Genomic DNA, 11727 nt, shown 5'->3' on the forward strand with positions numbered 1-11727 from the left:
TATATATATACAGTATATGCCTGTATATATTTAAAAGCGTAACTTCATTTGACTCCACCAAACAAAAGATTTGAAAAAGAAAGAGTTTCAGATGCTAGGCTGCTACAAAGCACCAGAGCCATCATTATTTATGTTTGGTTAATAGCCCTAGCCACATTACAGGCAAGGTTGTGACAGCACTGAGCAACAGCCAAGTCCAATTTTGCTGCTCTCCACACTTTACCTTTCCAAACTGCACAGGCACTGAGTCTGAAATACAGCTGCTCTCGCCCATCAATCACTCTTCAGTCCACACATGCAGACAGATAGAGCTGCCTCTAGTGCACCTGTGAGGAGTAAATTATGCTGCACTGACAGAGCCTTACACTGGCTGTATACACATTCAAATTTAAGACAGGTGCCACTTATTTTAGTCACTTAAGGCATAGAATAGAGCACTGCAATCTGAACTTTTGGTATCTGCCGGAGACTTTCTCTTCTTGTAATGGTAAGACATGTTTCATGCTGTTTCTCCATAAAGAGCTGCATATGGTTTTAGGTCTGGCATTTGTTCTGTGAGTGCTCTTCAAAAAAAAAAAAATTGTAAGTGATGTATTGATGTATACTCTGTACTTTGTCTCCACCTAGTGATCATAGGTAAAAACCATGTCAGGCCATACCATAAAATAAAACATAAAAGATAAAATAAAATACAACTGAATGAATGAATGAATGAATGAATGAAATGTACTAATAATCATAACCTAAAAAATCTGATTTGTCATTAGAATTCCAACTGCTGATTTTTTCCTCAGTATGAAGCCGCAATAACTTTCTTGGGGACCATGGCACACTGCTCAGCTGTGCTATGACTGACAGGTTTTTATGAGCTATCAATCATCTAAAGCGTGGTCTGTGTGTGTTATCGTGTGTTGTGGGAGTTCTGACCCACGGCCTAGCCTGACATTTAGAAAAGGAGCGATGCTCACCGAGGAAATCCCATTACAGCAAAGAATGATGGATCTTTCTCTTCTACAAAAGTAATATGCAGCCTGACATATAACTTTTTATAATTTGTAAAAATAAAATGATTACATTCAGTCCTAGTGCTTTTTATTTTTATTTTTATTTATCTGTTCCCTCTTTTAAATAGCTTTATTTTGTTGTTATTGGGCTGAATAGTGGCAGGAGAAAGACCTCTAAAATTATTAAAATTTCAGTAATATTTGTAAGCTATCATCAATGGTGAATTATTATCATTTTGTAAATAAATATATAATATTTAAATATATATATTAAGGAAGATATTTTATAGAGCACAATATTAAAAAAAAAAACATTAATAAGAAACATCATGGAATTTTGAATAGCACAAATATCACACTATTCAGAAATCACAGCATTATTATCCATAAAAATTTAAATACAGTAAGTAATATTCTGACCGAATTGTCTACAATCAGAACCAAACAACAACAATATATTTTTGTGTATTCTTATTTTGCCCAATAGCAAAAGAAAAAAAATCAAGCATAGTGTATCTATGACTTTCAAAAAAATAATACAAATTTAAAAAAATAAAAATGTGGGAAGAATTACAAAAATAATAATAATAATAATATATATATTTTTTTTTTATAATACAAAACAGGTGCCACTTATTTTAGTCACTTAAGGCATAGAATAGAGCACTGCAATCTGAACTTTTGGTATCTGCCGGAGACTTTCTCTTCTTGTAATGGTAAGACATGTTTCATGCTGTTTCTCCATAAAGAGCTGCATATGGTTTTAGGTCTGGCATTTGTTCTGTGAGTGCTCTTCAAAAAAAAAAATATTGTAAGTGATGTATTGATGTATACTCTGTACTTTGTCTCCACCTAGTGATCATAGGTAAAAACCATGTCAGGCCATACCATAAAATAAAACATAAAAGATAAAATAAAATACAACTGAATGAATGAATGAATGAATGAATGAATGAATGAATGAATGAATGAATGAATGAATGAAATTTACTAATAATCATAACCTGAGAAATCTGATTTGTCATTAGAATTCCAACTGCTGATTTTTTCCTCAGTATGAAGCCGCAATAACTTTCTTGGGGACCATGGCACACTGCTCAGCTGTGCTATGACTGACAGGTTTTTATGAGCTATCAATCATCTAAAGCGTGGTCTGTGTGTGTTATCGTGTGTTGTGGGAGTTCTGACCCACGGCCTAGCCTGACATTTAGAAAAGGAGCGATGCTCACCGAGGAAATCCCATTACAGCAAAGAATGATGGATCTTTCTCTTCTACAAAAGTAATATGCAGCCTGACATATAACTTTTTATAATTTGTAAAAATAAAATGATTACATTCAGTCCTAGTGCTTTTTATTTTTATTTTTATTTATCTGTTCCCTCTTTTAAATAGCTTTTTTTTGTTGTTATTGGGCTGAATAAGTGGCAGGAGAAAGACCTCTAAAATTATTAAAATTTCAGTAATATTTGTAAGCTATCGTCAATGGTGAATTATTATCATTTTGTAAATAAATATATAATATTTAAATATATATATTAAGGAAGATATTTTATAGAGCACAATATTAAAAAAAAAGACATTAATAAGAAACATCATGGAATTTTGAATAGCACAAACATCACACTATTCAGAAATCACAGCATTATTATCCATAAAAATTTAAATACAGTAAGTAATATTCTGACCGAATTGTCTACAATCAGAACCAAACAACAACAATATATTTTTGTGTATTCTTATTTTGCCCAATAGCAAAAGAAAAAAAATCAAGCATAGTGTATCTATGACTTTCAAAAAAATAATACAAATTTAAAAAAATAAAAATGTGGGAAGAATTACAAAAATAATAATAATAATAATATATATATTTTTTTTTTATAATACAAATATAAAAGGGCACCACCATGTTAACATGAAATGGCCAGCTGTGTCATGCATTTACAAAGCAAACAAAGAAGATTTAAAATAAAAAATAAAAATAAAAAACAATATTACATAATGAACAAAACATGAACATTCAATGACCGGATCTGCTGGATACTGTTGAGATTTAATGTGCATTAATATGAATGTTTGTAGTGTAAGATGAAAAACTCACACATAAAAGGAATAAAACCATTTCGGTGTGAAGTGACATGCAACCAGTGTTGCCAAATATACTTATTATAAGCAAATTTGGGCTTGTTTTCTTAAGAAGTTGCTAAAAACTGCCAAAAATAAACTGGCTAGAGTTTACGGTCTATACATTTTGAGGCCAATAAAATCGCCACTTTTAATTCAGTGCATTTATGTTGTGATGAGATGGTCATTTGGTGCACGAATAACGTACTGGGGTACCAGCAAAATATAAATATAATAGCAAAATATAATAACGTACTAGCAAAACCTGACAATACTGGCTGCAACCATTAAACAAGACCAATAGATGTAAGGATAAAGTCTAAAACCACTGGTGCTATTCAGAAGAATAAGAGATAAACATAAACAAAAACTTACTGACTGAGCCTTTAAAAAGGCACTCAATAGCATTCTTATTGACTGTGTTGATAGCTAATGCAATTCTTTGTTGAAGGGGCTCAAGTTAATCTTATTGCATATTACTTGAAATGTGATACAATTTGAATGTGGCAAAAGAGAAGGAATGGAAAAAAAATCAAGCATAGTGTACCTATGACTTTCAAAAAAATAATAAAAATAAAAAAAAATTAAAATGTGGGAAGAATTACAAAAATAATAATAATAATAATAATATATATATTTTTTTTTTTTTACTAATTTTATATAATACAAATATAAAAGGGCACCACCATGTCCACCATGTATGGCCAGCTGTGTCATGCATTTACAAAGCAAACAAAGAAGATTTAAAATAAAAAATAAAAATAAAAAACAATATTACATAATGAACAAAACATGAACATTCAATGACCGGATCTGCTGGATACTGTTGAGATTTAATGTGCATTAATATGAATGTTTGTAGTGTAAGATGAAAAACTCACACATAAAAGGAATAAAACCATTTCGGTGTGAAGTGACATGCAACCAGTGTTGCCAAATATACTTATTATAAGCAAATTTGGGCTTGTTTTCTTAAGAAGTTGCTAAAAACTGCCAAAAATAAACTGGCTAGAGTTTACGGTCTATACATTTTGAGGCCAATAAAATCGCCACTTTTAATTCAGTGCATTTATGTTGTGATGAGATGGATATAAAAGGGCACCACCATGTTAACATGAAATGGCCAGCTGTGTCATGCATTTACAAAGCAAACAAAGAAGATTTAAAATAAAAAATAAAAATAAAAAACAATATTACATAATGAACAAAACATGAACATTCAATGACCGGATCTGCTGGATACTGTTGAGATTTAATGTGCATTAATATGAATGTTTGTAGTGTAAGATGAAAAACTCACACATAAAAGGAATAAAACCATTTCGGTGTGAAGTGACATGCAACCAGTGTTGCCAAATATACTTATTATAAGCAAATTTGGGCTTGTTTTCTTAAGAAGTTGCTAAAAACTGCCAAAAATAAACTGGCTAGAGTTTACGGTCTATACATTTTGAGGCCAATAAAATCGCCACTTTTAATTCAGTGCATTTATGTTGTGATGAGATGGTCATTTGGTGCACGAATAACGTACTGGGGTACCAGCAAAATATAAATATAATAGCAAAATATAATAACGTACTAGCAAAACCTGACAATACTGGCTGCAACCATTAAACAAGACCAATAGATGTAAGGATAAAGTCTAAAACCACTGGTGCTATTCAGAAGAATAAGAGATAAACATAAACAAAAACTTACTGACTGAGCCTTTAAAAAGGCACTCAATAGCATTCTTATTGACTGTGTTGATAGCTAATGCAATTCTTTGTTGAAGGGGCTCAAGTTAATCTTATTGCATATTACTTGAAATGTGATACAATTTGAATGTGGCAAAAGAGAAGGAATGTAACGCAATAACGTGTTATCATGCTGCCTTTGATCAATAGCACCGCTGACCTGATAGCAAATAACCAAAAGGGCAAAGTTTGAAAATAAAAGCTACTGGCTGTTCTCCTGAAGAAAGAAGATAGGTATCCAGCCACCAAAACACCTCGCAGATTTATATAATTCACACTACGTCTACAAGTGTGATCCTGCTGTAGGCCTCAGTGCTACTCATGGCTTCAGGCCTTTTTAAGGTGCATCTCTGAAATAAAGCAAATCAACCAACGAAGCGACGCTACGCTGTAGTTACTGAACAATAAATATGAGCTTGATGTTATTTCCCACTGAAGACTGAGTCATGTTTACCTGGTCCAGATCCCTCCCCTTTATGATTCCCTCTACACTGATAAGAGAACAGCAAACACATAGACATTTGGCAAAATCTCAGCCTCTCTATCAGTCTAGCTCTGATGAGTCTTGGACATTAATTACTGTATCCTCAGCAAAATCAAAGAGCCCCGCTTCAGTTCCTGGGTGCAGGCAACGTATGGCAGAACAACGATCTCTACGTGATTCCACCACTTGAAGTCCATTGATTGGGAAGGGCAGAGTAAAAGATCCAAGAGCGCACTGATATGCTGAGGCTGAAGCGTTTACAAGCTTGGATGGACTCAACAGGCCGTTGAGTGAAACGTTAGTGAGCTTTACAGTGTGCTGTTGATTCTCTGATACAGGCCGAATCCTGACGTTGCCATGAAGATCTCTGGGACTTCACTCGACCTGAGTGCAACAGACTATGGGATAACCCTGGACCCTACATTCACCATGCTGGAGTTTGACGGTCTACGTGTTCTCCCTGTGCAAACAGGTACGTCTAACCTTTGGTCTACTGACTCATTACCCAGTTATTGATGGAAAAAGACAGTAATGATTTCTGAAGATAGGCCTCATGGATGTCGTTCTATACTTGAAGATCCTGCTAAAAACAGCTTTTCAGATTATCTGCCCAACCAAGCTAACAAAAGTATGTTCTAAGAATGTTTTGTCTAAGAATTTCTGAATGTTCTTGTAATTTTCCAAATGCACAGTTAAAACATTTTTTTAAGAATGTTCCTATATTCATTAAGTATGTCTATGAAAGAAAACCTTCCAAAATGGCAAACCTTTCAAATATGTAGGTTTGTGTTTTAGAATTGTATTATTTAGAATTTTGTTTGTATTTAGAATCTTTGTTTTCATGTTGGTTTCATATGGTTTTTATACCGATTTCAAATTTACATTTAATGACTAATCCATATGAGTATATATATATATATATATATATAAATTCTCATTAAGGTCTCATTTGTTCACATGTATTAACTAACATTAACATGAACTAACAGTGAGCAATATATTTTTACAGCACTTATTAATATTTGTTAATGTTAGTATACTATATATATAAAACTTGCAGGAAAAAGATATATAATTTAAATATATAAGAACATTCTTTTTCCTCATTCTTTTCATTCTTCATTCATTCATTTTCTTCATTATGATAACGAGACATTTGTCTCACCCTGACATTCTTGAAATGAAATGGAGATAAATTGATAGATAAAACAAAAAACAAGTGTAACTTCACTGACCTAGTTAACAATCCCACAGAGGAGCAGCAGTAGCATCCCATTCTCCAGCCCAGCTTCCAAAACACAATTTATGCTGTTGACCAGCAAAGCTGGTCTTTTCAGCAGCGGAGGCTTGTTTGAATATGATTGATATTGCATTTGAGTTGCATATACACTACATGCACGGTTGAGTTAAAACATAAACACAAAGATAAATGTTTAAAGGCGGTCTGTCAGCATTTGTATGCATGTCTGCTGCCAATGAACATGGAGAACTGCAATCCAAGCCAAGTAGAGCATGTGTTTAACCACTCTCATTTTTAAACTCTTCCATACTTGAGTGTTTAGGCCATTTGCTCACAGAGCAGGGCACTAAAAGGTAACTTCGCAATGACATTAGTTCCTATAGCATGAGATGCTGCTATTTCAATTACTGTCTGGTCATAAGAGGACTTTTCAAAAGCCTATGTGCACCACTTCAACCTGTTCCTGCTTCCCATTATAATCTCATTTTCTTTAATCATTAGAAGCGCTGCTGATTCAGACATACTGGGTCCATCTTACCAAAGCGCACATGCGTGGGTGCCAGAAGCATTGTAGACTCTTAATGCAATATAACTGCCCTTTGAACCCAGAGGCGTTCTGTATGCTAGAGCATATTACCTCTCTGAGCGGCTTTAAAGTGCTGAGTGTATTATTTGCATACATTAGGCTTTATTCCTGCGTCGCCTAAGTGAAGATGTGACGTTCACTGGCTTGGGATGCAAACTGGTGGCAATCAAATTCTGAGCCCAATTTAATGCAGCACATGAGGGAATTGAATTAAATTTTAGCTAACACTGCGAAATTACCTGGGAAATAGCAGTAGACTGAGTCTTTTCACTGACCTGTTTAATTAAATGGAGTTTCTCTTTCACAAAGTAATAAGTACAGACACTCTGATGCCGGGCGGATAATCCACTGGGTGATTGGGCACGTTTCCTGCGCTGAGTTGGAATTGCAATGATTTACGTCAGGGATCTGCAACAGGGGGACTGACAATTATTAGTATTTATTTTTCTCAAATGTATTTTACAATCTTGTGTATAGTTGATAAAGTTTAATAAAAAATTCTGACATTTTACTCAACCTCAGGCCATCCAAGATGTAGTTTGTATCTTCTTTAGAACAGATTTAGCTTTACATCACTTGCTCATCAATGGATCCTCAGCAGTGAATGGGTGCCGTCAGAATGAGAGTCAAAACAGCTGATAAAAACATCACAATAATCCACAAACAATCCACTCCACTCCAGTCCATCAACTAACATCTTTTAAAGTGAAAAGCTGCGTGTTTGTAAGAAACAAGTCCATTATTAAGACATTTATAACTTTCTGCTAAAACATGAGTCCTCTACCCATAATATTGCCTTCTCCAGTGAAAAGGTCGTCTCGTCTGAATCAGGAGAGAAATATGCTTTTATATACTTTAATATACTTTTTCAATGGAGGAAGCATTATTATGCATTATGAATGGATTAAGGAGTAAGGCTAGGAGTGACTGTTTAAAGTTAAAATGACTTAATGATGGTTATGCTTATTAATGATAAAATGGGTTACACTTTATAAGGTGTCCTTGTTACAGTGTAATTATACATTTAAGTGCTGGGTAATATTAATTAACTACATGTACTTACTATATGGTTAGGGTTAGAGTTAGGGTTTGACTTAGGTTTACTTGCATGTAATTATGCATAATTTATTGTTATTATAATAGTAAGTACATGTAATGTGTTGACGAGACTATATACATATATATTTATTAGGGCTGTCAGTTTAACGCGTTAACTTAATTAATTAGTTATGAAAAATAACGCAATTAAAATATTTTAACGCAGTTAACGCACTGGCCCCGCCCCCAGACCTGTACATCATATTACATTTCATACAGCTGACTGTTGACAAATATGATGCAAGGCAACATCTCCATAAATGCAGTTATGCCCTAAAATTCAAGATATCGGTCCAAAAATGCCCCTGTATGGGTTTTTGTGATAAGCGATATCACACCAGCAGCGAGAGCAATCAGACGAGACTGCTGTTTTATATCCAAATACCACTAGTGCAAATGTGATTTTATACAACAGTTCAGTAAATAAGAAGTTGATATTGTGTAATATTTTAAATACAATATTATGTGTTTTGCAGAGTTTTGCAGAGAACATACCTTTAAAGCCATAATATAATTGTTGCACGTCTCCGAGCAAAACAGCGGTGTTTAATTTCTGAATGAATCCGCGTTTTGAACGAATCGTGTGAATAACTGATTCAAAGGCCCATTCATGCAGTAGCCCCTCACTGCAGAACACAAGATCCAGGGGGCGTGGTTGGGTCCGCATCTAGGGGGTGGAGATTGGTCGGTTTAGGGGTGGAGCTCTGGGAGATGGGTAGGGTTAGGGGTGGAGATGGGTGGGTTTAGGAATCAGGGGGTGGAGACGGGTAGGTTTAGGGGTGGAGCTCTGGGAGATGGGTAAGGTTAGGGGTGGAGATGGGTGGGTTTAGGAATCAGGGGGTGGAGACGGGTAGGTTTAAGTATATGTAAGGTGGGAGGAGTTGGATCTGGATCCAACCACTCCCCCTGGATCTTGTGTTCTGCAGTGAGGACCATCTCGCAAATTCCGCCTTGTAAATAGCGAATCCGCCATGGCGCAAGCGCAACTTAAAGGGAATGGGAGATGAGACTCTGATTGGTTTATTGCACGTTATGCCCAAAACAAACCCATTACTCATTAAGAGAATAGGGACAACCCTTTTAGACCATGCGCCAGGCACGCCGACCATTTTTCCCGTCTTTAAACTAGCAAAAGTGGATTTGGACACGCCCTAAGAGCACCTGTACCGTGCGCTTTAGACCATGTGCTTAGATCGTTAAAATAGGGGCCTTCATCTTGTGTTTCCTTTTGCGCACAAAAAGTATCCTCGTAGCTTCATAAAATAAGGTTGAACCACTGATATCACATGGATTATTTTAACGATGTCCTTACTATGTTTCTGTGCCTTGACCGTGGTAATTCCCTTGCTGTCTATGGAGGGCCAGAAAGCTCTCTGATTTCATCAAAAATATCTTAATTTGTCTTCTGAAGTTGAACGAAGGTCTTATTGGGTTTGGAATGACATGAGGGAGAGTAACTAATGACAGAATTGTCTTTTTTGGGTGAACTATCCCTTTAATTTAGTAATTTTGTTTTTTCTTCGCAATGACCATTTTCTATCCTCGCTTCTCACCCTTTGAATTAAACAAACATTTTGTTTCTGTGCCTTTAAGAATTCTAATGCAAATGAGCTCTGCGCTGATTGGCTAAACTCTGTGTACTGGTGTAGTTCACGATCATCAACACAAGTCAGGTTTCTAAATACTGAGTAAGTGTTGGTATGTAAAAGTGGGTGCTTTTATGCTAATTTGCTAATGGTTGTGATGTCATAATCATGCTGACTTCTGAAAGTCCATTCCTGAAGTAATTCAAAGTTATTTTTATAGATTGTAGGTGGACTGAGGTGTCTGAATTTGTACTCGTTCTACTCAGAGCTGAATTGTGCATTTCTATAGCAACACTATCAATGCCAAAGCATTCACGTGCTTGCATTTCAACGAAACAATAATTACAACTTGTAAGCTCAGAATGTTCTGAGAGCTACGACTTGGACCATGTGACCACTGTCCCACCTGACTGCCGCCAGGGGTTCTTATCTCTGGCCCTCGAGGTCCACTTTCCTGCAGAGTTTAGCCAATTGATTAGCTTGTTCAGGTGTGTTTGATTAGGGTTGGAGCTAAACGCTGCAGGAAAGTTGACCTCGAGGGCCAGAGTTCAGAACCCCAGATTTAGGTGCTACTTAGGCTCTACCTCCGAGTATAAAAGGCTTGGACAGCTCCGAGTAGAACATCACGTTTTGTCATCTTGGTGATTGACATGTTGTGAATGCAGCTCAAGTGACCTAATCCCATGTGGCACTGATCTTAAATGACCCACGAAAGTGTAAGCAAGAAAAAAGCACATATTCCCCTATCGTTGCAAGTCGTATCGTCATTAAAAAAACAAAAGTGGGGAATGATGTCAACTCAGGTGAATGCTTTTCTGGGGAGTGTTGCCAATTCTGTGCTTTTTACACTATTGCCGCGGGTTAAAGTGATCTCCCCACCTCCCCTGGAATGTGATTTGGATGCAGTGGACCCCTGACGGAGGGGAAAACTACAGAAAAAATGTGATTGGGTTATTTTTGATTAGCAATTGGGCTGGTTTTGTTTGCAGACCAGGCAACCCTGCTTCTTCAACCTTGGGTAGTTTTGCCAAGTGTGTAGCCTAAATGCAAATATTGGATATGGGCCACTTTTAACAAAAGATTGAAGTCTGATTTTTTTATAGCTGAAATTAACAATAGAGCAGAAAACTTGTATTCCTTTTCACACAAATTGCGATTACTGGGTAATATTTGTCACAGTTCGAAAGAGGCGAAGACTCAAGTGCAGGCAGATGGGGTGTCTTTATTTACGATTCACAAAAAATAAACACAACTGAAACCACCCCGAAGGGGAAAAAGCCAGAGAAACATAAAAAGCTCACCACGAGACATAAACTGAGAACAGGGCAGCCACAAATCAAAGGCATGATCCGACACCTAAGTGAGACAAACAAGCCCAGAACAGAAAACACAGGGAGCTTATAAGGGAGAGGCAATCAGGTAAACAGCTGGGACAAATTAATCAATAATAAGGTAATGAGACAACAGGTGAGTGGAGTGAAGGTAACGGAGTCCGGGAGGATGGGAAATGGCGACCTCTGGTGGTGAGAGGGAGAAACACCAGACGCCAGACCCTGACAGGATCCCTCCTCTAAGGAACGGCTTCCAGACGTTCCAGAGCGCCCAACCGGGGGGCGGCAGAGTAGGGGGAGGGATGGGGGGCCCAGGTCCGTGTGATAGAGGGGGACCTGGGGACTGGGGCAGAGCCGGCGGGATGGGGACCCAGGGCAGAACCAGCGGCCACCACAGCGGTGTGTGTGGAGCTGCCGCCTTGGAACTGGCAATGGCGGGCTCCGCCGCTTCGTGAGAACTGTGAGCGGACACCGCCGCCTCGGGGGCACTGTGAGCGGACACCGCCGCCTCGGGGGCACTGTGAGCGGACACCGCCGCCT

The 11727-nt window shown here is 37.1% G+C and overlaps 1 protein-coding gene and 1 long non-coding RNA gene across 3 annotated transcripts in view; one reads left to right on the forward strand and one right to left on the reverse strand.

The window, feature by feature from the left end:
• LOC107679922 (uncharacterized) overlaps positions 1-7690 on the reverse strand; it is an 18905-nt gene extending 11215 nt beyond the window's left edge. The window contains exon 1 of the long non-coding RNA XR_001633100.1: positions 6582-7690. This is a non-coding gene — a long non-coding RNA (uncharacterized LOC107679922). The remainder of the gene's footprint in view (positions 1-6581) is intronic.
• LOC107679921 (hepatocyte nuclear factor 4-beta-like) overlaps positions 5369-11727 on the forward strand; it is a 22682-nt gene continuing 16323 nt past the window's right edge. Inside the window, exon 1 of one of the 2 annotated variants that reach the window (XM_016475647.1) lies at positions 5369-5818. In XM_016475647.1, coding sequence (XP_016331133.1) covers positions 5704-5818 — 115 coding nt within the window. In that variant the 5' untranslated portion in view covers positions 5369-5703. The remainder of the gene's footprint in view (positions 5819-11727) is intronic. The other variant, XM_016475645.1, reaches the window with a different exon arrangement.

Source organism: Sinocyclocheilus anshuiensis, unplaced genomic scaffold (genome assembly GCF_001515605.1).
Source record: "Sinocyclocheilus anshuiensis isolate Anshui unplaced genomic scaffold, SAMN03320099.WGS_v1.1 scaffold256, whole genome shotgun sequence".
NCBI classification, from domain to species: domain Eukaryota; kingdom Metazoa; phylum Chordata; class Actinopteri; order Cypriniformes; family Cyprinidae; genus Sinocyclocheilus; species Sinocyclocheilus anshuiensis.